Source organism: Rutidosis leptorrhynchoides, chromosome 4 (genome assembly GCF_046630445.1).
Source record: "Rutidosis leptorrhynchoides isolate AG116_Rl617_1_P2 chromosome 4, CSIRO_AGI_Rlap_v1, whole genome shotgun sequence".
NCBI classification, from domain to species: Eukaryota; Viridiplantae; Streptophyta; class Magnoliopsida; order Asterales; family Asteraceae; genus Rutidosis; species Rutidosis leptorrhynchoides.
The window spans coordinates 457,184,993-457,208,009 of NC_092336.1; the positions used below are offsets into that span (position 1 = coordinate 457,184,993).

The window sequence follows — 23,017 nt, forward strand, 5'->3', positions numbered from 1 at the left end:
TGATATAAATGAAAATGACCATATCAAGTATGTCAATTCATTAATATAAAACTGCTTAATATTCCAAAAATATCCAAATATTAAATTATAAATGAAAAAGATCAGCAGCATAACAAAGTCCAATACTACTAGCATGATCATCATGCTTGTTGTGCATCATGGGCTTCGTGAACGGGTCAGCCGCATTATCATTTGTATGAACCTTTAAGAATACTAATATCATTCCTCTTAATGATTAATGAATGTAGTCAAACTTTTGAAGAATGTGCCAGATACTTTTATGTACATGTGATTCTTTCAAAAGTATATTAACACTCGAACTATCACAGTACATATTATAGAAGATTAAATATTGTGTACTACTCTGAGTATAACAACAAACTTCCTTATCCAGATAGCTTTCTGAGCAGCTTATCAGTCAATAATGTATTTTGCTTTTGTTGTAGATTGTTCAATAGTGCTCTGCCTAAAGCTCTTCCAATTAACTGTCTTGCCCATCATGACAAAGAAACAACGTGACTGGATCGAGAATCATCTTGATCAGTTTGGAAACTAGAATCAGTATAAAACTTAATACTTAACTCTTCTTCCAAACCACCATAAACCAAGAACATATCATTAGTACTCTGCAAATACTAAAGAATATTCTTAACAACAATCCAATTTACTTCACCTGGATTATGTTGACAATGCCTCGTCAAACTCTAAACTAACGAAACATCGAGTATAGTACATATCATGGCATACATAATGGATCATATAGCCGAAGCACATGTGATACATTTCATTTGTCTCATCTCATCTGCTGTGATAGGACTTTTGAGACTTTCTCAAGGTTATGCCCTTTTGCATTGGCAAAGCTCCATTCTTGGAGTTTTGCATGCTAAATCTTTGCAAGATAATGTATGTACTTTGATTCAAACCAATAAGCCAATTGGATCTATTGTATAGATCCTCATTCCAATAATATAAGTAGCTTCATCAAGATCCTTTATGGAAATATATTTTCCAAGCCAATACTTGACATCTTGCAAGTTGGAATATTATTTCTAATAAGTAATATGTCATCAACATATAAGATCAAGAAGACTACTTTACTCCCACTAGCTCTAATGTAAACTCAGGGCTTATCTTGGTTTTGAGAAAAATTAAACACTTTGATTTTCTCATTAAACTTAAGATTCTAGCTCATGGATGCTTGCTTTAATCCATAAATGGATTTTAGAAGCTTGCATACTTTATTAGGATGCTTAGGATTCATAAACCTCCAGCTGAACCATATATACGTCCTCGCTTAGGTCGTCATTTAGGAAAGCGGTTTTGAAATCCATTAGCCATATTTTATTATCATGAAAAGTAACCATGGCAATAAGTATCCTATTTGTTTTAAGGCTCGCGACTTGTGAAAAACTTTCATCATAACCTTTTGTCACCAATCAAGCTTTAAAAGTGTTTACATTACCGTCCATATCAGTCTTCCTTTGAAGACCCATTTTTTACCTCACTGTCTTACAATTGGGTAGAAGATCAATCAATTCTCATACTTGATTATCCTTCATGGACTGCATATCTGTATTCATAGAATCTAGTCATTTTTAGATTCAGGATCTGATATGGACTCACGCAGCTAGAGGGTTCATCATAATCCGTTAGTTGAGGTTTATCTGAATTAATCTGATAATTAAACCTCATAAGCCGATGAGTTCTACTAGATCTATAAAGTGCAGGTGTAACACGTTCTGGCTCACCAACAGTGCACTCAGTTTTAACGTGTGGATTGCTAGTGCTTACTGAAGGTATGTTACTTTAAAGTACTTGAGTTTCTTCAAGATCTACTTTACTCCCACTGACTTCTTGTAAGAGAAGATCTCTTTCCAGGAATTCAGCAGACCGAGCAGAAAACACGTTGTCTTCAGCTTGGTAGTAAAAGTAGTAACCCATTGTTTCCTTTATAAAGTAACATTAGATAGTTCTGGGTTCTAATTTGTTTGAAGTGTCATGCTTCACATACGCTTTACAATCTCAGACTTTCAGATAAGACAACTTAGGATTCTTCCCATGCCATAACTCATATGGTGTCTTTTCTACCTTCATAGTTGGAATCACATTGAGTATGCCTGCAGCAGACTCTCATGCATATCCCTAAAAGACGGTAGTAGAGAAATCAGACTCATCATAAATCAAACTATATCAAGTAAAGTTCGATTCCTCTTACTCAGACACACCATCGTGTTGTGGTGTGTAAGGTAGAGTGAACTATGAGACAATCCCACAATTCTTTAGGTGGTCCAAAAAACTCTTGATTCATAAACTTACTTACTCCATCGGAGCGAAGTGCTTTAATGGTCTTTCCAAGCTGATTATCTACTTCATTTTGGAATACTTTTGAATGTTAAAATAGGTTTATGTTTATGTTTTAGCAAGTGAACATAATCATAGCTACTGTACTCATCAGTAAATGTAATGAAGTAAAATTAACTAAATCTATACATTGTTCTTAAAGGGCTACATACAACAGTATGTATTAGTCCTAAAAGATCTTTAGCTCTTTTACCTAAATCGGAGAAAGAAACATTTGTCATCTTTTCACATAAACATGACTCGCATACATCAAATGACTCAGAGTCAATTGATTCCAAAAGTCCATTAGATTGGAGTTTTGAAATGCATTGTTTATTTATATGACCAATATGACAATGTCATAGATAGGTCTTATTCAAGTCTTGCTTGAAGATTTTGGCGATGTAGGTATACACAGAATTCTCATTTAAAATTACACTATGCATATCAATTTCAAAAATACCATCACGTGGATAGGTATTAAGATAAATATATTATCCTTAGAAACTGAAATACCTAAGTAATCACTTATACAGTATAATAGAGAAACTAATGTGAACTTTTTATTTGATAAATATAATCCAGGAAAAAACTGATCATCAAACAACCCAAAGGAATGTTTAAATATTAGGAAAACAAGGTAACTTATTAAAGAAATAAATCCACCAGAATAGGAAAAGATTTCTTCCAGAATTTTCTGCCTCTTGATTTTCCTTTGCTGTCCTGGAAAGTCACATTCAATATTTAAGGTCCAACTGACCATCTTCCAGCTAGTAATGCTCTAAAAATTCTTGCAGGCCCAATACCTTCTTGGGCCGACGCTGGTAAACCTTGGCCCACCTTTGATCTGCACCTTTACTAGACGATCCTGCATCATTCCCTCCTTCGTCGGAAAGACTCGTCCACGAGTCTAAGTCATCGTCACGTTCATCAATATACGGGGACAAATCAGCAACATTGAAAGTGGCCGACACATTGTAATGGCCTGGTAGCTCAATCTTATATGCATTATCATTAACACGGGCTAACACCCGAAAGGGACCATCCGCCGGAGGTTTTAACTTTCCGAAACGTCCTGCAGGAAACCGCTCTTTGCGAAGATGGATCCATACAAGATCCCTAACATTATAAACAAATTTTTTCTGATGTTTGTCCACACGAGATTTATATGCATTATTTTGGCGGATTATTTTATCATGCACCTGCTCATGCAAATTCTTTGCATTAGCCGCATGTTCTAAACCTTCTGTACTTGGTACATCACGCACCGGCTCAGGATGAAAGTCAAGTGGGGTAGCCGTATTCATGCCATACACAATCTCAAACGGACTTTTCCCCGTAGTACGATTAGTGGACCGATTGTACGCAAATTCTGCCTGGGGTAATACGAGATCCCATTGCTTCGGATGGTCTCCAAATAAACTTCTCAAAAGATTACCCAAGCTACGATTAACAACCTCCGTTTGACCATCCGTTTGCGGGTGATGTGAGCTACTAAATTGCAACTTTGACCCAACTCGCGCCCATAATGTTCGCCAAAAGTGACTTACAAATTTTACATCTCGATCAGACGTCAAAGTCTTCGGTATACCATGTAAACGAACAATCTCCGAGAAATAAAGCCGAGCAATCTGACTTGCATCAAATGTTTTTACACAAGCAATAAAATGGGCCATCTTGGAAAACCTGTCAACAACTACCATCACGGAATCCTTTTGTCGTTGAGTACGGGGCAGACCGAGAACAAAGTCGAGACTAATATCTTCCCATGGTCGGAGAGGTACTGGTAACGGCATGTACAAGCCCGAATTGTACTTTGTGTTTTTGCAATATGACAAACACGACATCGGGCGACTACTCGGTTAACATCGCGCTCCATATGCGGCCAATAAAAATTAGGCTTGAGAAGTAGAAAAGTTTTGTTCATGCCAAAGTGGCCCCCCAGACTTCCTGCATGCCCTTCAAGAATCACCATTTCTCTAACAGATCCAATTGGAACACAAATTCTAGTCCCCTTGAACAAATACCCATTATTAATATTAAACAGTGGGTGAGAACCCTTAGTACATGTTACCCATAAATCTTTAAAGTCACGATCTGTTGCATACATAGACTTCCAAGAGTCAAAACCGCAAACCTGGATACGCATAGTGGAAATCAATGAATAACGCCTACTAAGGGCGTCTGCGACTTGATTTTGAGATCCCGCTTTGTGCTGAATAACGAATGAATATGCTTGTAATGATTCTACCCATTTCGCGTGTCTAGCGCTTAATTTATGTTGCCCCTGTATGTATTTTAAAGCTTCATGATCAGAGTAAAGGACAAACTCAGCGGGTAATAAGTAATGCCTCCACACTTCAAGGCATCTAACAATAGCATAAAATTCGCGATCGTAAGTTGAATATCGTCGTCGGGAATCATTTAGTTTCTCACTAAAGAAAGCAACAGGTCGCTTATTTTGGCTTAAAACCCCTCCAATCCCAACTCCGGATGCATCACATTCAACATGAAAAACTTCCTCGAAATTGGGTAATGCGAGCACGGGTGCTTGAGTTACCTTATCTTTTAAATCATTAAAAGCTGCTGTAGCCGCATCGTTCCATGTATATCTCCCACCTTTCATGCATTCTGTAACAGGAGCAATTATAGTACTAAAGTTCTTTATGAAACGTCGGTAAAAAGAAGCTAACCCGTGAAAACTGCGTATATCGTGGAGGGTTGTCGGGATTGGCCAAGTCAGAATAGCCTCAATCTTGCCTTCATCCATGCGTATACCCTTGCCCGACACAACGTACCCGAGGAATCTCACTTCTGATGTCAGGAAGTGACATTTTTTACCATTTGCAAAAAGTTTCTGATCCCTCAATGTGTTAAATACTTGCTTAAGATGAGACAAGTGCTGCTCGGTTGAGGAACTATATATGAGGATATCGTCAAAGTACACAACAACGAATTTTCCAATAAAAGGCTTGAAGACCTGATTCATCAACCTCATAAACGTACTTGGTGCGTTGGATAACCCAAATGGCATAACCATCCATTCATATAACCCGTCCCGAGTCTTAAAAGCCGTCTTCCACTCATCTCCTGGTCGCATTCTTATTTGGTGGTAGCCACTCCTCAAGTCAATTTTAGAAAACACAATAGCACCGTGTAACTGATCCAATAAGTCATCGAACCTAGGAATTGGAAAACGGTACTTAATAGTAATCTTGTTAACCGCTCTACTGTCGATACACATCCTAAAAGCTCCACCTTGTTTAGGAACCAGAAGTGCCGGAACGGCACAAGGACTCATACTTTCTCGAATTAACCCTTTCGCCAATAACTCAGAAACTTGCTTTTGTAGTTCTTCGTATTCAACCGGGTTCATCCTATATGCAGGTTTATTCGGTATTGACGAACCTGGGATCAAGTCAATGCAATGTTGCACATCGCGCATTATCGGCAATCCAGGAGGAATTTCTTCGGGTATAACATCTGCAAATTGCCGTAGGAGTGGCTTAACTTGGTCAGGCACCTTATCTGCAACTTCATTTATTTCTGCAACAACCAATGCAAAAATCAAAGGTGCTAATTTGACCGTGTGCTCAAACTCGGATCGACTTAAAAATAATGTATCTGCTTTTGGTGGTTGTTTCCGATGATCCCAGGGGACCAGTGTTACCTGCACACCATCTTTACAAAAAGTGTAAGTGTTTTTAAAACCATCATGTTTCGTTCGTCGATCAAATTGCCATGGTCGACCTAAAAGAAGGTGACACGCATCCATGGGAATAACTTCACACCATACTTCATCTTTGTATTTTTTCCCGATTGAGAATTTAACAAGACACCTTTTCGTCACCTTTATGCGGTTTCCTTTCTTTAACCAAGTCAACTGATATGGTTCAGGATGATCTTCTGCCTTTAGACCCAACTTTTCCACCATCTCATTTGACACCACGTTCTCACAACTCCCACCATCAATAATCATATTACATACCTTTCCCTCGGCGGTGACCCGAGTTCGAAAAATATTATTTCGTAACCAAGCATGTTCATCAGTTGTAGGTACGGGGATAGCATTCAAAGCTCGATGCACGACTAACGCTTCTCCTTGATCCGGGTAGACTAACTCCTCCTGATCTAGTTTTGTGTCCCCTTCATCTTCTTCTGTATCATACTTTGGTTCGTCATGATCGTCCTGCGTGGTAAAGGTGCGTTGGTTTGGGCAGTCACGTGAGTAATGACCCATTCCATTACACTTAAAACATCGAGGAGCCCGGATGTTATTACCATTATTATTGGGACCAGCACTAGACGATGGTTGTTCTCGTTTTCCTTTATCTAACGTTACTGGACCAGCCTTGTTAACTGGTGGAAATCGTGAAAAAGGAGCTCGAGTTTTGCCTCTGATTAACTGTTTCTCAACTTTTAAAGCTAGCTTACAAACATCATTAAACGACCAAAATGGTTGTAAAGTTACCACGTTCGAAATTTCGGGATTTAAGGCTCCCAAAAATCTTGCAATCAACTGCTCTTCTTCTTCATTTGAATCACACCGAATACGTAGCTTATCGAACTCCCTAATCAATTCTTCAACACTTAAGGACTTTTGTTGAAGTGCATGGTACTCCAAGAATGCTTCCTGTCGATAGTTTCCTGGTAGAAATTTGTTTTTTAACAACTTCTTCATCTTTTCCCACGTCTCGATTTTTGATTTCCCCGCTAAAGCTCGATTCTTTTTAACATTATCCCACCACAAAGAAGCATGCTTTCTCAACTTTATTGCGACTAACTTGACCTTCAAGTGCTCGGGAACGTCACGCAAGTCAAAGATGCGTTCCACCGTACTTAGCCAGTCAAGAAAATCATCTGGTTGCAAGACACCCTTAAACTCAGGAATCTCAATCTTTACTCCCAAGTTCCGTAGGGGATCATCACGATTACCCCTTTGGAATCCTCTCGGCGCATTGGTGAAAGGATTCGTATCAGACAGATCACTGGAGCGATCAGAATCACTCCCCACAAAGTCATGATCACGATTAAACTCTAGTTCAGCAATTCTTCTATTCAACCGATCAATTTCAGCATCCCTTGGATCATCTTCGTTGCCTCGATGGGCATTTTTACGAAGTGGTACTCGATGGTAACCTCCACGATGCATTCTTTCGGTTGCAACCTGCGCTCGTGATACCAAATAATCACTTATACAGTATAATAGAGAAACTAATGTGAACTTTTTATTTGATAAATATAATCCAGGAAAAAACTGATCATCAAACAACCCAAAGGAATGTTTAAATATTAGGAAAACAAGGTAACTTATTAAAGAAATAAATCTACCAGAATAGGAAAAGATTTCTTCCAGAATTTTCTGCCTCTTGATTTTCCTTTGCTGTCCTGGAAAGTCACATTCAATATTTAAGGTCCAACTGACCATCTTCCAGCTGGTAATGCTCTAAAAATTCTTGCAGGCCCAATACCTTCTTGGGCCAACGCTGGAAAACCTTGGCCCACCTTTGATCTGCACCTTTACTAGACGATCCTGCATCACTAAGTGTGTAAATGCAAGTTCAATACTAACATCTTTCAAACTATGTCGCTCGCAGTATTGAGAGCATAATGCTATTGTTCCAACAAAACAACAAGACCACTTAGAGAAGTAAGTTCAGAGGTACCAATAGCTTTAACAAAAGCTTGATCCCCCTTGCCTACTTGCAAATCCAGTGTGTCTTTCTTCAGTCTATTACTTCTTCTCATTCCCTTCATATTGTTACAGGTGTGAAGGCCACAACCAGTTAACAAAGATCTAGAAATCACTAGAAGAAGTATATAACTATATATGGAATATACCTGATTTGCTAGTCTCACCAGTGTTTCCTTTTCTCAGCTCAGATTGGAAGATAAGATAACTTCCTTCTCCAATTGCCAACCTTTCCACAATGGAAACATTCGGCGTCTTTTGTTGGGCTTTCCTTCTTGGAAGGTGGAATATTTTTCCTAGCAAACGATTTGTCATTTTCCTTCCACAAAGTATTTGGCTTATTCTTTTTCACCCTTCAATCCTATTTTTTCCTGATCATCGAACAACATTCGATAATCATTTTGCTGAGCAGCAGCAACTGCCATAACAGGAAGAAAGGATATGGGTTCTAAACTTTATTCAACTTCCAATTATGCTTGAGAACAATTCTCAGGTTACAGTGCCAGTCTAGGAAGTTTGAACATTGAGTTTATCCTTCTCCAACAAAGAAGGAAGTGTGTTTTGGTTTACGTTTTGATTATTTGACATCTACAATAGATATAAGATTCAATTTAGTGTTTTCGATATTGAGCTTTAATAAATTAACTACCCAAGTTTTTATAATATTTTTAAAAAATAATTAATTTACGAAAGCCTAAGATCCACATAGAGGTTCCATAGCCACATCTGTTAATCAGCTAGCAGTTATGGAGTCTATTGGTAGGTAGCGGGTACCAATTGCATTACAAGTACAACTCTTAGATATTTATGGGACCTAGAGATATATGTAGTCCAACAAACCACTATTATCTAATGGCATGTTTCTCCCATCATTGCCTCGAACTCAGGTCTCACCGTGAATACGATTAAGTCGTCCAATTTGGAAACAGTGGAAATTCACGCTAGTCTCACTAGATTGAAAAATCCACCTCGTGGATATAATTCAACCTAGTCTCACTAGATCAGAAAAATAACGAGGAGTGTTTGCAAGCTCATTGGATGGCATAACTTAAATTTGACGGGTATTTTGGAAAAAGTGTGTGTCAACGAATAATGCATGCACACAAGATTCGCTACACTATTAGTTAAAAAACATTTTAACCAATTGTATATGTTGATTATGTTTGTGATCTAATTTGTTATTTAATTTATAGGATATAAAAATGATAAATACACAAACGTGTATCGTTTTAAAACAGTTTTAAAAGATGTCGTCCATATATATTATTTGACTTTCAAAATCATTTAACATTAAACTCGTTAGAGTTTAGCTTATTTTAAAATCATCAATTTTAATCTTTGAAACTCGTTTAGAGTTTTATTTAATGTTTCCATAAAAAAAACAAATGTATTTTAAGTCTCAAAATTATTTAACTTTAAACTCGTTAGAGTTTAACTTTTTAAAATCAACAATTTTAATATTTGAAACTCGTTACCAGTTTTATTTAATGTTTCCTTTCAAAAACATTTAGCATATATTATAATCAATAATTATATATAAATGCAAAAATAAAACACAACCATGCATCACACACACATAACCTAGCCCAAAAATCCTATGCTTGATCCCATGAGCCGACATGGGATCAAGAGGTCAAACTAAGGGTAATATCGTAGCTCCCACTTGATTCAATAACCAAGTGAAAAACTTGACAAACGCCATGGTTGTTAACTTGACTTGTTCGCCATCTTCTAAGTCAAACTTCACGTTGCATCTATATCTTCAATCTTCATCTTATTACATTTATTTAAAATTGAAAAATACAACTAGACTAATACTTTTACAATTTAGAATAAACTTAAATACAATACTGTGAAAATGAAAAATAAATATAATATAACTTTGGCTTCAAAATGGCCTTTCAAATAAACTTAATATTGCCGTAATCAACAATCACAACAATCAAACATAGGTCGGGGCATTATGGGCTATGTGTGCTATCACAAATTTTAATAACTACATTATTAAAACCTACATATGGCTTGTCCATGGTTACAATGCATGTGTACAATCATAAAATGAAATAAACAACAATTATTCAAGCCATAAAAAATAAATTTAAAATTTATAACAGTGATTTTTTTCAGATCTTATTTGTGCGTCATGAGGTAATCAACAAAGTTGACTTTCAAAACCATAAAGGTTTTGACTTTTACCAATTCACCACAAAGCTAAATCTAAAGAAAATCACGCGACAATTAAGATGGTGTAAAAGCGGCTCTGATACCACTGATGAAAAATCGTGTGTACTTTTAAATAAGATTAACACAGCGGATAGTTAAAATAATAATCAATTATTATTTTATAAACCATTTACAAAATTAAATATTCATATATTTAAATTTAATAAAACATGCACATGATTAAACCTTCCCATCGATCCAGTTACACCATAATAATTGTCATGAATATTAAATCATAAGATGAGTTAACGATATACCTTTCTTAAAGAATGGAGAGAAACCTACGATCAAAAGTATGACCGTCTCTTTGGATAGTCCACACTAAACTTTCAGACAACGTCAATGGATGCTAGTCCAAACCCAAGTAACTTATTAATATAATCCAATTATATTAATTAACCAATAATAATTAATCCTCCATAAATGGTTTCAATATGAACCAAAAATTAACCATGAGCTAGTTTGATTTTTGTGATACAATAACAATGAAAAGGATTTTGATTTTACTTTGTTTTCGTACTCTAAATAAGAATGTGTGTGTGTGTTTGTTTTATTTCATTATCTCTACCTTTATAGAAATATTCCATATCCATATATGTAATATATGAAATCTAATAAGTTAAACGACTTTTGTAAAACGAGTCCAAAATTCGGTGGAATAAAATATTGCAAAATCTTGCAAAATCTTGCAAATATTTGATTCCCTTTTACGTTTATAAAGTCGTATTTCTCAAATACTTTAGGGATATGTTATGTAACTTATAATTAATAATTTCTATCATGTCGCTTTCATGTGAATAGTAAATTAATTAATTTCGTTTCAGTTACTATTCATATGAATAGTAAATGAATTAATTTCGATTTACTATTTTGTTACTTGAGTAATATATATACATCATATATATATATTTTATTTGACGTCTCAGTGTATATGTGTGTGACCCCGAAGGCTCAAATGAATTTGGCCATATAGTTATATGTTGTACCTTGCACATTAATCCTACAACAACAACAACCCGATTACTTGCTACTATTGTTTTTCTAATCGAGATCAACCTCACCATCACCATCTATTGTTGCTCGAGACTTGCAGTTGCTATACCCGTTATCTCCTGTTTCGCCAACAGACAAAAACCCACTCAAATCCATCACTATTACAATCATCAAACCCACCTTAGAATTAAACCACCATCCTCCTCAAAACCCCATTGAAACCTCTTTAAAACTATACTTTTGTTTCCTGTTAAGATCAACCCAAAGTCAAGAACCACCTGCAATTATACTCGCTGCTATCTAAATACTTGCAAATAACTTCATCAAATCATTAAATAAACCTGCAATATAATTGCTTTTCCGTTTGCCACCCTAACCCTCTCTATCTCTTCTCTCTCTCCTTCTCATACTTTCTATTTTTCTTGGATCAAATACTGCAGCAGCCTAAGCTGCTACTACAGTTTACATGTGTATTTATCGATGCTACACTTTATTGAAACCATCCACCACCACCTAAAACCCTACACCCATCACCACCATACTACAATAATCACCACCATCATTATCTTCTTTAAACTGCAAAACCAGTTGCTATGCTTTTTATTTTCTATCTTTGTTCGAAAAATAGTCGCAAAAGCACACCTCTACTTCATTCCTTGTCTGCTTTTAAATCGATGAATATGATAGAAGAAAAGAGAATGATGATGATGATGTCTGTTGGTATAATGTTAAAGATGATAACGACTGATATAAATGGATGATGACCCGTTGATGAGGTACTAAATGATGCCCTTCGAAAGGTATCAAATTGACATGTTTATTTAATTATATAACGGGCCACTTAAAATTGATTTGAGAGTGCAAATTGGACTACTAATTTCTGTTGGGACGAATATTACACGGGCCATGATTGCAAAGCCCATCAGTATTTTTTTTTGTTCTTACTCGACATACAAAACCAAAGACCAATGTTTTATTTTCTTCCTGTTTAAATTCGAAGCAACAACAAACCAATACCACTAACCAATTGTTTACTGCTGCAGTAAGATTTGGTTCTATTTCAATCATATTAACTGCTTGATCATCATCACCATTAAACTCTTTGTTGTTGCTATGTGTTGACAATTCAGATTCAGATAAACCTTCGCTGCTAATTAATACTCTTCTGGTTTTTCTGTTTCTTTTTCGTGTTTGTCGAATACCACAACTTTTGATCACTCAAACCACCAACCCCCACCTATTACTTCGTGTTTACTGGGTTCTATTTTGGATTTAACACGCAAAAATAATGACGATAATGAAAACCTTTGTTGATACAAGATGATGATAAAAGGTGCACTTGTCAACTTGATTATATTTAATAAGTTGGACTAATTGAAACTCCATGGCCGACAAGCATGGGGTCGATGTGTTGATATTGTTTTTATGATAAATGATATATGATGAGACGATAGCCAAAAGGGTTTTCGGTTGAGCATATTTTGAAAATCAAACCGATCACAAATCTAATTTTGGGCTTAACTTAATTGTAGTTGGGCTACGTTTTTGTTATAACAGTTGGGCCGAGACTGGTTTTTGCAAGATGGGCCGAGAACAAAGTATCTTTTGCTGTTGAGCCGGTTAATAAGCAAATAAGCATAGAAGATCGATTATTGTGGACATATTCTGTTTTCATTTTTTTTAGATCATGACATGATATAGATAATACATATATAAATATGATAATGATCTTGAAAAGATGATGATGATGAAGTGATAGGATGATCACGATGATGGGGTTGGTATTAAGATAATTATGATGATATTATGATTATAATCATGATGATTTAGATGATGATATAGATGATGATATAGATGATGAGATGTTATAATGATATTGATAAGGATTATAATAATAATTAGATTAGGATTATGATAATAGTTTGACGTTAATCGACGATAATTATATTTATGAATGATGGAGATGACAGTTATAGTGGTTACATGGGTTTAATCCATAAGTTAAAACAGAGATTAATAAACAGAGTAATGGTTAAGGATGTTATCGGGTTAGCAGGACATCGCGGGTTCAAACCCGGACTTGGGCATTTTTTTTAAAGGCTACTTCTTGAGGTAGTATTTCTATTACCATTATTATTATTATTATTATTATTATTATTATTATTATTATTATTATTATTATTATTATTATTATTATTATTATTATTATTATTATTATTATTATTCTTATCGTATCATTATTAGTATTGATATAAGTATTATTATTATTATTATTAATATTATCATTTTATGAATTAATAAAATAAGTATCATTATTATTATTATTATTATTATTATTATTATTATTATTATTATTATTATTATTATTATTATTATTATTATTATTAGTATTATTATTACTAAGTATTATAAATTTTATTGTTATTACTATTATTATCATTATTATTATTATCATCATCATCATTATTACATTTAACATTAAAATTATTATTTTTAACATTTTTATTACTATCATCATTATTAGTATTACTAATATTACCATTAGTATTATTATTACTATTACAACAAATATTATTTATGTACAATATAATTATTACATATAACATAACTATATTAATATATTTTTTTATTATTTATCTAAAGCATATAAAATAAATACAGTTAATTAAATTATTAATGAAATACATAATTAAAATAACAATTAAATCACTAATAATATATAAATTTGTTCGATTACCATTATATGTGTTAATATATATATATATATATATATATATATACATATATATATATATATACATATATATATATATATACATATATATATATACACACACATATATATATATATATATATATATATACACATATATATATATATATATATATATATATATATATGATATAGGTTCGTGAATCCGAGGCCAACCTTGCACTTGTTCGATGACGTCATATGTATTTTTACTACGAAATACAGTATAGTGAGTTTCATTTGCTCCCTTTTTAAATGCTTTTGCAATATATATTTTTGAGACTGAGAATACATGCGATGCTTTTATAAATGTTTTACGCAATAGACACAAGTAATCGAAACTACATTATATGGTTGAATGATCGAAGCCGAATATGCCCTTTTTAGCTTGGTAGCCTAAGAATTAGTGAACTGGCCCCTAATTGAAGCGAATTCTAAAGATAGATCTATTGGGCCCAACAAGCCCCATCCATTGTTGCGGATGCTTAAGTACTTCGAAATTATTATGTCCGAAGGATGTCCCGGAATGATGGAGATATTCTATATGCATCTTGTTAATGTCGGTTACCAGGTGTTCAATCCATATGAATGATTTTTATGCAGAATTGCTATATGATGATTATGAAAAATGGAAATGAAAATCTTATGGTCTATTAAAATTATGGAAATGATTGATTACGATAAACCTATGAACTCACCAACCTTTTGGTTGACACTTTAAAGCATGTTTATTCTCAGATATGAAAGAAATCTTCCGCTGTGCATTTGCTCATTTTAAAGATATCACATGGAGTCGATCATGGCATATTTAGGACAGTACCTCGCAATGGGACCATATGTTGAAGACTTCGTCCAGGTGGATTTAGACGGGTTGTGACATGTGGTATCAGAGCTGGTTTAACGCCGTTGGTGCGGGTTAGTCATAAAGGAGGTTCTCACAGTGTGACTTGTGGAGAAGCATTGGCTCTTACTCCTTATGATCCCTTATGAGGGTAGGCAGTTGTCGAGAGGCAGGCCCTAAAATCAGTATCTGAGGTAAAATCAGTAGTCTTCGGATAGTTAAGGCACTGGGTGGGACGGTGGTTGTCCCCACATGAGTCTCATGTGGTATCAGAGCGGTGGTCTTAGCGAACCAGGTCTTTCATTAGTGTGTCTAACTGATAGTTGTTAGGATGCATTAATGAGTCTGGACTTCGACCTTGTAGTTGTTAGGATAATTAATGAGTCTAGACTTGGACCTTGTTTGCATGTCAAAAGTTTGCATATCATTCTTTGTTGAAAAATATCTACCTATCATTTTCAGTCTCGACATGTCTTATTGCAATTATTGCATAGATGGTGTACAGAAAATTCATATCCCATCACATTAGACCTTGTCTGACACGTTTCCTTAATTTCCTCCATAATCCACGAGATCTTTGGAAGTATGTATAGATATTCTATATAATTAGAATATCATTCGATATCCAAAAATAATTTCATATCAAAATCCTTTAATTGATCGTGAGAGATGGATCCTACACCTAGCTTGGATTCCATTAGTTCCGGAAGCAATCTCGAAATATATATTGAAGTAGACTCCGAAGTCAATGAACCCAAAGTGTCTCCACCATTTAGCTATTTTTCTTTCTGGAGGAAATGGAGGTGGGTCCAAGACTTACTCACTCGATGGAGGAATGAAGAAGCTGAACCCTACTGCGAATCAAGCTTACCTCCTAACATTGGAGAAAATGATGTACTCACCGGTGAACCTATGCGCAACACTGTTTTCACCCTTCTTACCAAAATATTCCGCCTCGAAGGTCGCATTACTGCAATATCAGAAAATATTCAACCTCTACTTCCGAATACCGATCGAAGAGGAATATTAGAAGAAGTTAGAGAATTTCGAATTGATAATCAAGATCTATCGAATCAGATGAGTGGGTGGATAGAAATGATTGAGGGTAGGATAGAAACCCTGACAAGAAAGGTGCGTGATTTACAAGCTATACTTATTACACCAACATCATCACCAGCCTCAGCACCAACAACACTTGTACCACCGACATCAACTTCCACATCACCAGCCTCGACATCACCATCTGTACCACGAGCATAATCTTCGTTCTACCTATCGTTCTATCTACTTTATCTTTGTCCTACATATCATTCTACATCATTTTCTTCGTTCTTCATGGCGATTATCTAATCTCTAATGTTTTAGAAATTATGTATTCTAGTTCAAATGGTAAATCAAATGAGTTTAATATTATATTGACTCATTAAATCCATGATTACATCTGAAGAAAATATATATGTGTATATATTTTCATAAAGATTGTAATTTAAAAGTTCTTTTGTACAAACTGTTAATGGTGAAAATATTTTAACGGGTAGGTAATACCCGAGAAATATTTAGTTTTCACATTAATAAGTTACACTGTACATTCTTCAATTCAGATTCAGCAGTCATTAACAATACTGCCCAAATCCACACATATACATATCCGAACAACTATTTTCACTCAAATTCAATTTCACATTCAGATTTTGACCGATCAGAATCCAAGTCAAGATTTGACAAGTGGCATAATGAAAAAAAAATTATTAGTAACCAATTAATTAACTACGTAAAACTTTAAACCTATACTAACCTTGGAAAATTAAAAAGTAATAAAAGAGTAGGAAATATTAATTATAACACATTTTGATTTAAAATATCGTTAATAAGTTACATCTTCTACAATTAAACATTTCTTCAAGTTTGCCACTTGATTTGATCTTAAACAATATTTTGTATCTTGACGATTTCAATCAGCGTTTAATCATCTAAAAACACAATTCTCCTGAAACCACCTCGGATTGATAACCGATGATTCAGATATGGCTGCATTAAATGCAGAGGAAACAGCAAAATTGTAGATGGTGTAAATGGCCAAGAGTTTGATAATAAAGAACGAAGTGTTGGGAACGCTTGATAATGCTAAAAATGAACATATATTTCATAGCATTATTCCTCAAGAACGACACTTGTGGAAATTAGACTATGGGCTATTAATGGGCTTTATATTTGTTTAACTAAATGATAGTTTGTTAATTTTAATATAAAGATTTACAATTGAACGTCCCTATAAATAACCATATACACTCGATCGGATACGATGGGCAGGGTATTTATATGTACGAATAATCGTTTATTTAACCGGACACGGGAATGGATTAATAGTCACTAGAATTATTAAAACAGGGGTAAAATTATGTACAAGGACACTTGGCATAATTGATAACAAAGTATTAAAACCTTGGGTTACACTCAGTCGACATCCTGGTGTAATTATTAAACAAAGTAATAAAACCTTGTTACAGTTTAAGTCCCCAATTAGTTGGAATATTTGACTTCGGGTATAAGGATAATTTGACGAGGACACTCGCACTTTATATTTATGACTGATGGACTGTTATGGACAAAAACTAGACGGACATATTAAATAATCCAGGACAAAGGACAATTAACCCATGGGCATAAAACTAAAATCAACACGTCAAACATCACGATTACGGAAGTTTAAATAAGCATAATTCTTTTATTTCATATTTAATTTCCTTTATTTTATATTTAATTGCACTTCTAATTATCGCATTTTTATTTATTGTTATTGTATTTAAGTGCACTTTTAATTATCGTACTTTTTAATTATCGCAAGTTTATTTTATCGCACTTTTATTATTCGCAATTTCATTATCGTTATTTACTTTACGCTTTAAATTAAGTCTTTTATTTATTTAATATTTTACATTTTGTTTTAACTGCAACTAAAGTTTTTAAAATCGACAAGCCGGTCATTAAACGGTAAAAACCCCCTTTATAATAATAATATTACTTATATATATATTTGAATTTTTATAAATTTAAACTAATATAGTGTTAAGCTTTGTGAAAAAGATTCCCTGTGGAACGAACCGGACTTACTAAAAACTACACTACTGTACGATTAGGTACACTGCCTATAAGTGTTGTAGCAAGGTTTTAGTATATCCATTCAATATATAAATAAATATCTTGTGTAAAATTGTATCGTATTTAATAGTATTTCCTTGTAAAATTTAATAGTATTTTATACCCCTTAGCTTTAACTATCAAGTATTTTTGGCGCCGCTGCCGGGGAACTTAAACGCCGAAAGCGCAACGCTAATATATATAAAAAAAAGATTTTTATTTTTAGTTTACTTTTAAAAAAAAATACGCTTTTGTAAAAATACGTTTTAAATATTCGAAAATATAAAAAGAAAACAAAAATATAAATATTTTTAAGAGTTTGTTAAATATTTAAGTTCTATAAAAGTTTCTTTATCTTTATTTTATAAAAATATAAGTTTTATTTAATTTATATAAATATATTACATAAATATATAAAACAGAAAAAAAAAATATATAAAAACACTCGGGCCTGCTACTGTAGCAGCCCGTAACCTGGCCCAAAACCTCAGCTCATGCGATCGCATGAGCCCGAAGGCATATGACACGCCAACTGCAACCCTAAAACTGCATTAATTACAGGTATTATTATTATTATTTAATAAACCCTAATTAGGTTTTATTATTTAATTAGTTATTAGTTTTTAGATTTAATTTATATATTTAGTTTAATTAGTTTAATTAAATTTTAAAATTAATAGTTTTATAAAATAAATAATATAAAAATAATATTTTTATAAAAATTGTACTTTTTACAACTTTTAGTATATTTTTATATTTTATTTTTTTTAATTGTTTTTAGCGTAATATTTGTATTTTTCGCTCGTATTTTGTTTTAATTCATAGTTTTTGCCATAGTTATTTTTATTTCTAGATTTTTAGGCTTTGCCGTAAAATCCCTTAAGTGCTTTTTCTTTAGACTAAGATATAGGTGCTTTAGAATTTTGTGACGCCTTTTTAAGTTTTAGTTCCTTTTTAAGATATTGCCATTTGGGATACAGTTTTACTTGTAAGCTTTAATATTTTTAGACACCTTTTACCTATGTATCAATTATCATTCCAATTAGTGATCTCAATTTGCGATTATAATTTTAAGTTAGTGATAGTAATAAGGTTGGGTTAGTCAAGTATTTTTAAGTTTTATAAGTCACTCTTTTTCTTTCTTATTTTTTCGATCTTTTCTTTTTCGACCTTTTTCAACGCACTCTTTTTCTTTCTTATTTCTCGTCATTCTAGTTTTTAGGACTTAGAATTTTTTCTACTTCTTATCTAAATTTCTTAAAATTACGAAAATTTATTTTAAGTGGTTAAATTGATAGACATTAAAATTTTCTGGTTCGTAGTAATAGTTGGATTTGTACGTGGACCGGTTTATTGGAGCCAAACAGTCCTCAATTATATTGAGCCCAAACGAATCCTGCCCCTCTGCTGCATCTTTTGGCTATTCGAAACGTGGGCAAAATCAGAAAAGTCTATTAATTGGATAACTTATATAATTTTTTCTTTCCTTTTAAAAACTAATAGGATATTCAGTGAATGCACCGAGCAAGACGTTCACCGCCTTTTGTACGTTCACCACCTGTAACTCGATCAAGACATCTAGCAAATATTACCGCCGTTGATTTTTCTTTAGAATCGTCATCTAGTCAACCAAGTACTCCAATTCAAATTTTTGATAATCCATTTTTTGAACCCGACCTCACAATTGAGAATTCGGAGAATATTCAGGGACGATTCATAGATCCTGAACCATTAAATTTTCCTCCGGAACCACCAATCATTCAAACAGAGATTGTTGAGGAACGAACCATTAAATCAGAATCCTCTAGTGATTCCGATTCAACAAATTCAATTATGGAGAATCTGGAACCTTTAAGTATGGAAGACCGAATGAGAGCTAAACGCACTGGCCAAGGTCACGCAATTACTCATCCAGACATTAATGCGCCAGATTATGAAATCAAAGGACAAATTCTACACATGGTGACTAATCAATGCCAATTTAGTGGTGCGCCGAAGGAAGATCCAAATGAACATCTTCGTACCTTTAATAGGATCTGCACTCTATTTAAAATCCGAGAAGTGGAGGATGAACAGATATATCTCATGTTATTTCCCTGGACTTTAAAGGGAGAAGACAAAGATTGGTTGGAATCGTTACCTGAAGGGGCGATCGATACATGGGACGTTTTAGTTGAAAATTTTCTTAAACAATTCTTTCCGGCATCTAAAGCCGTAAGACTTCAAGGAGAAATTGTTACGTTCACACAGAAACCGAATGAAACTCTATATGAGGGGTGAACAGGATTTGGAAAGTTATTAAGAGGATGTCCGCAACATGGTTTAGACACCTGTCAAATAGTACAAATATTCTACCAAGGATGCGACATCACTACAAGAAAAGACATAGATATAGCAGCTGGTGGTTCCATTATGAAGAAAATCGAAACTGATGCTTATAAAATTATTGATAACACTGCTTCCCACTCACATGAGTGGCACCAAGAAAAACATATCATTAGATCATCTAAAGCAGCTAGAGCCGATTCTAGCCATGATTTAGATTCCATTTATGCAAAGATAGATGTTGTGGAGCGACGAATGGAAAAGATGACTAAAGATATCCACTCAATACGAATTAGTTGTGAGCAGTGTGGAGGACCACATTTGACAAAAGATTGTCTCAGTATTGAATTAACAATGGAACAAAGAGAGAATATTTCATACATAAAGCAAAGGCCTGAAAATAATTATCAGAATAATTATCAACCGCCAAGACCGATCTATAATCAAAATCAGAATTATAACCGAAATATTCCATACAACAACCAACAAGGTCCTAGCAATCAACAAGTATCTAACAATACTTACAACCAGCAAAGACCTAATTTTCAAAACAAATCACCACAACCCGATGATAAAAAGCCGAATTTAGAAGATATGATGACGAAGCTAGTTGAAACTCAAACTCAGTTTTTCACATCTCAAAAACAAACTAATGAACAAAATGCTCAAGCATTTAGAAATCAACAAGCTTCTATTCAAAATTTGGAACAAGAAGTAAGTAACCTAGCAAGGTTAATAGGTGAAAGAAAACCGGAAAGTCTACCTAGTGATACAAATGCAAACCCCCGGAATGAAACAGCTAAAGCCATTACCACAAGAAGTGGTACAACACTTAAACCACCTGAAATACCTGTAACTTCTGATGAAGCTATTCCTACTCCACAAGAACCACAACCTGATCAAGATAAGGAAAAAGAACCGGTAGTTGAAAAGGTTAATGAAGATAACACAGTTAAGGCTAAACCTTATGTTAAACCATACCAACCACCACTTCCTTACCCGAGTAAAATGAAGAAAGAGAAACTTGAAGCCGAGCAATCCAAATTCTTGGATATGTTTAAACAGATAAATGTAAATCTTCCTTTCATTGATGTGATTTCAGGAATGCCTAGATATGCTAAATTCTTGAAAGATCTGATCACGAATAGAAAGAAAATGGAAGAACTCTCGGCTGTTACTATGAATGCTAATTGTTCAGCAGTGCTGTTGAATAAGATACCAGAAAAACTATCTGATCCAGGAAGTTTCACAATTCCATATTTTCTGGGTTGTCTTAGTTCAATAGAAGCATTGGCAGACTTAGGTGCTAGTATAAATTTAATGCCGTATTTACTATACACTAAACTAGACCTTGGAGAATTGAAACCAACAAGAATAAGTATACAACTAGCCGATAGATCAATAAAATATCCTAGAGGGATAATGGAGAACATGCTAGTTAAAGTTGGTACTTTAGTATTTCCAGTAGATTTTGTTGTTCTGGACATGGAAGAAGATTCTCAAGTTCCTCTCATATTAGGAAGACCATTCTTAAACACGGCTAAAGCAATGATAGACGTGTTCAGTAAGAAATTGACCCTAAGTATAGAGGACGAGAGTGTTACCTTTTCAGTTGATAGAGCAATGCAACAACGGCAATCTGTAGATGATACATGCTATTATATTCAAACTATAGATTCACATGCAGAATTATTGGAGGAATTTCCAGAATTACAAGGAACAGGAGAATGTTCTTTAGGAGAAGGAACTGAACCAATTGATGAAGCTGAAATGTTAGCTACACTTATAGCTAATGGATATGAACCAACAACAGAAGAAATTCAAATGCTAAAAGAAGAAGACAGATATCGATACAAATCATCGATAGAAGAACCTCCGAAATTAGAGTTAAAGCCACTTTCAAACCATTTGGAATACGCTTATTTACATGGTGAATCTGAATTACCTGTAATAATATCGTCTTCTCTTACTAAAAATGAGAAATCACAACTCATTTCTGTGTTGAAAGCTCATAAACCAGCCATTGCATGGAAGATTCATGATATTAAAGGAATAAGTCCTTCGTATTGCACACATAAAATCCTTATGGAAGAAGGTCATAAAACGTATGTGCAACGCCAACGAAGACTAAATCCGAATATGCAAGATGTAGTTAAAAAATAAATTATTAAACTGCTAGACGCAGGTCTAATTTATCCAATTTCTGATAGTCCATGGGTAAGCCCAGTTCAATGCGTGCCTAAGAAGGGTGGCATGACTGTCATTACAAATGAAAAAAATGAGCTTATTCCTACTAGGACTGTAACAGGATGGTGTGTATGTATTGATTATAGAAAATTAAATGACGCCACCAGAAAAGATCACTTTCCCTTACCTTTTATTGATCAAATGTTGGAAAGATTAGCCGGAAATAGTTACTATTGTTTTCTTGATGGTTTTTCCGGATATTTTCAAATTCCAATAGCACCCGAAGATCAAGAGAAAACCACATTCACGTGCCCTTATGGTACTTTTGCTTACAAACGCATGCCATTTGGACTTTGCAACACCCCTGCAACCTTTCAAAGGTGTATGATGGCGATTTTTCACGACATGATAGAAGAATGCATGGAAGTTTTCATGGATGACTTTTCAGTCTTCGGTGATACATTTGAATCATGTCTAGCTAATCTTGAACGAATGATTATTAGATGCGAACAATTAAATCTAGTAC

The 23,017-nt window shown here is 34.1% G+C and overlaps 1 protein-coding gene across 1 annotated transcript; it reads right to left on the reverse strand.

The window, feature by feature from the left end:
• Positions 1-4,042: 4,042 nt before the first annotated feature.
• On the reverse strand, positions 4,043-11,404 carry LOC139842217 (uncharacterized). The gene is made up of 4 exons (XM_071832386.1): positions 11,317-11,404; positions 7,812-7,873; positions 7,672-7,728; positions 4,043-7,507 (listed from the first exon to the last, which is right to left on the reverse strand). Exons 1-4 carry the CDS (start codon positions 11,402-11,404, stop codon positions 4,043-4,045), a joined length of 3,672 nt encoding a protein of 1,223 aa, XP_071688487.1.
• Between the last annotated feature and the right edge of the window lie 11,613 nt (positions 11,405-23,017).

Coding starts and splice junctions, on each gene's coding strand:
- LOC139842217 (XM_071832386.1), bottom strand. CDS start 11,404: ATGGATTTGAGTGGGTTTTTGTCTGTTGGCGAAACAGGAGATAACGGG. Junction 7,729..7,811: donor TCCAGCGTTGGCCCAAGAAG/GTATTGGGCCTG, acceptor GTGACTTTCCAG/GACAGCAAAGGAAAATCAAG. Junction 7,508..7,671: donor AGAAATCTTTTCCTATTCTG/GTAGATTTATTT, acceptor TCACGAGCGCAG/GTTGCAACCGAAAGAATGCA.